Source organism: Galeopterus variegatus, unplaced genomic scaffold (genome assembly GCF_000696425.1).
Source record: "Galeopterus variegatus unplaced genomic scaffold, G_variegatus-3.0.2 Scaffold5132, whole genome shotgun sequence".
Classification (NCBI taxonomy): domain Eukaryota; kingdom Metazoa; phylum Chordata; class Mammalia; order Dermoptera; family Cynocephalidae; genus Galeopterus; species Galeopterus variegatus.
The window spans coordinates 155,419-158,954 of NW_007731243.1; the positions used below are offsets into that span (position 1 = coordinate 155,419).

Here is a 3,536-nt window from a genome sequence, read left to right on the forward strand (position 1 = left end):
CATCAAAAACAGCACATGGGGCCGGCCTGGTGGCGCACTGGATAAGTGCGCCGCTTGGGAAGCGCGGCGGCGCTCCCGCCCGAGGGTTCGGATCCCACATACAGACCAGTTCCCGCTCACTGGCTGAGCGAGGCGCGGGAGCAACACCGAGGGTTGCAATCCCGTTGCCGGTCCCCAGCCCGGTGCGGGGGCAACACTGAGGGTTGCGATCCGTTGCCGGACACAGAAAAAGACAAAAAGACAAAAAAAAAAAAAAAACAACAGCACAGACATACCAATAAACCCTTTCAATCCTACAAATCTGGAGTAATGGATACTCCGTGTTACAAATATGAGGGGTCTTCAAAACATGCACGGAAAGATTCATATTATCTTTTAATTGCATTTTTCAATAAAGTTTTTGAAGTACCCTCGTATCTGTGACATTATGCAGTGTCAAAATTCCCCACACTTATACAGCATTCACCAGTTTTCAGCAAAGCAGCAAACACTTAGTTATTTTCATTGGCTTTTTTTTTCAGTTTACAGATCATGACCCCTATTTTATACCATACCAAACCAAGAAATTAACAGCAACACAGGCCAAACCATGTCACCTGCAAGAGACACTATCTCCTGTCCTTTTTACCAGCTTTCCTCTTCCCAGAGAGTAGGTGCTTAGGCTTCATGTCAAACACGTGTCTGTCTGCCTCTCCTTTCCTCCCCAAGCGATTCATCTTCTTCTGTGCATTCTTCATCATGGTCTTAGCTTTCTTCACCATCTTTAAAGCAGAGAACATAAGGTACGTTAATTACTGAAAACCCAATTTCCACTGTGTACTTCCATCGCCAGGTAAGTCTGTCCTAATGGCCCAGCTCTGATCTGTGAAGAGACCAGGTAAGTTTTGCTGTTTCCCTGCAGGCCACCTTGGTGTCTGCAGAAACTCAACTCTATCTGTCTATGAAGCATGGATGACAATCCTACGTAGAACAAGGTTTACACCCTGAAAGACTACTTAGAAGATGAGAGCACATCTATTCCAACTCACTCTTACACAAACTGAGACGCTGAGACTCTGGCCCATGAGAACGTGCCACTCACACCTCACTGACCAGTGGCAATGCCAGGATGAAACCCAGAATCCAGATGGAGATGGCACCAGGCATCCATAAAGTAGGCTACTGGCTACTTTATATACAGACTTTCTCCTATGTCTGAATTTTCAAAATGCTAAAACTAAAAACTTTTATGTTAAATAAAAAGACATTTCAGCAAGAGACTGTGTATACCCCAAAGCGTCCTTGCCAATAGAAACTACAAATGACATGACAGTGACTTAAGCTATCAATTTTGGGGGAAAAAACTGCCACAATAATGTGAAGACAAGCAAGATTGACCACAGTAGTTCCCTCTGGGCTGGTTTCTCACATGGGCTCGTTGGAACTGAGGCCTCCTGTGCATAGCAAAGGCCACTTCCTAGCACTTCCCTAGCAGCTGGGACTGCAGCTCAGATTGCTGGTGCTTTTATGAGACCACTTATGTCTGCCATCAAAAATAGAAAGCATTAGGAAATGGTCTACCTAGCCCAACAGTCCAGAAGCATCAAATCGTACCTGGGCCCAAGTTTACCTCTAAAGGATGCCAAGAAACTAGGGGACACAGCTCACAGCTAATCCCTGCCCAGAGCCCCTACTCCTCCAAATGACAACTGTTGGTGTTTGCCCTGAACCTTTCTGTAAACAGTGAAGGCTATTAAGTTATTTTATGACACGTCACAGAGACTAACCTTGACATCCCGAAGACCAGAAGCATCCCGTGGAGTTCGAGAGCAACTCCGGCTACGGGATACAGAAGCGGGTGGAACAGATGCTTCACGCTTTCTTTTCTTAGTAACACTCCGAGACCTTCTTGCCTGGATGACATAGTGGGCCTGAAAAGCACAGAAAGCAAACTTTAGCATCAGAATCCCAGCCCGGCTGCCAGGTTCAGGGACAGACATAAAATTACTCCAAGGTGAGAAGACATGAGTTCTTAGAACCACCATCAAAAATTCCTAAGATGCACATAGTTAATTTCACATTAATTACTGATTAAATATCCTTCACATAACATAAGCTGCTTTATGCTACAAAGGTGATTTTTAACTCCATTAAAAAATTTTTACTTAGAATTCCCAATTCAAAAACAATCATAGATTAACATCACAACTTATACTTCAGACAAAAAGAACTCTCTCCCTCACTCCTCCACTTTGGGGTTATCTACCTGAACTCACAGTGACAACCATCAGAGAGAAAGATCAACCCTGAGGTTAAGTAAAGACATGCAGACAGGATGTCTAAGAGGACAGGTTCTGCAGCCAGACCCCAGTCAAGTCACAGCTCCACAGCTGGTCGTGGGACTTTAAACGAGTCCCTTAACCTTGCTCACCCTTGGTTACCTTGTCTGTAAAATAGGTGTAACACAACTACCCCAAAGGGAAGGAGGCATTGAGCCCAGCACTTAATAATCAAATGTCAGAAGCTGTCTATGTACATTAAAACAACACTCCATGCATGCACACATGAAGCAAACGGGAACTCTCATACACTGCCGATTAAATCCAAATCATTCTAACCCTTCTGGAAAGGAATCAAAAACAATGTTTGAGTTTGGTAATTCCACTTCTGGGAGTCTGTTTTGAGAAAATAATCCAGAACATGAAAAGGTTTTTTAATACAAAGATATACAAGCTCCAGCATAATCCACCACATTAAAAAATAAGAGTTGTGACAGATATCTAAAATGCCTTCTAATCTGTGAGATCCCAGAAACACAGTTTTGAACTATTAAGAGGCTAAGTCCTTCTCACGTTGAGAAACTCAATGACAGCTCACATTTATCTGATAAGTGAACTGAAGCTAATTAAAGCACCATCTAGAGAGATGACAGCAAATAAACTTTTAAACTGCAAACAATCCAAAAGTTCTGAAATAAGATTTAAATTTTGCTACTCTTTGAAAAATGTAAGAAATTTACCCTAAAAGGAAACAATGCTTATACCACAATGAGACGTAAGTGTAACACATGGAATGTGATCATAAATATATTTTTAAGAAACAAACATAAAAGCCCTCTGCATAGAAAATGAGTAAGAGGGTGTCAACCACATGTCAACCTACTAGCTATTTTGATATGATGCAACCAGTGATTCTTTCTAGTTTTCAGCATTTTCCAAATTTCCCATTCACATGGAAATGGAAGAAAATGTACACGTGTATGATAAAAAGTGGATGAATCAGAAGCAAACACATTGGGGTCACCCAACACAAGGGACACACATAGGAAACTTTTCCCACCCTCGGGGTGAATTTCAATCAAGGATGACAGAGTGTGCAAGGTCTTGCTAAACTCCTCTCAAATGGTGAACCACAAGAACTGAGTTTTGGAAACACCATTCTTCTGCACCAGCAGCACGGACACCCAAGTACCACCCTGAACCACTCCCTGGAGGGAGCCGGGGGCAGTGGGGCCGATATTTTAACATCAGACCATCCCTTTTTTTTTTTTTTTTTTT

General features: G+C 42.7%; 1 protein-coding gene across 1 annotated transcript in view; it reads right to left on the reverse strand.

The window, feature by feature from the left end:
* Window positions 1-267: 267 nt before the first annotated feature.
* The window catches only part of GTPBP4 (GTP binding protein 4), a gene marked incomplete at its 5' end in the record, with an annotated part of 9,507 nt that continues 6,238 nt past the window's right edge, over window positions 268-3,536 (reverse strand). Inside the window, 2 exon segments of the mRNA XM_008588969.1 lie at window positions 268-761; window positions 1,767-1,910. Of these exon segments, the coding sequence (XP_008587191.1) occupies window positions 609-761; window positions 1,767-1,910 (297 nt within the window).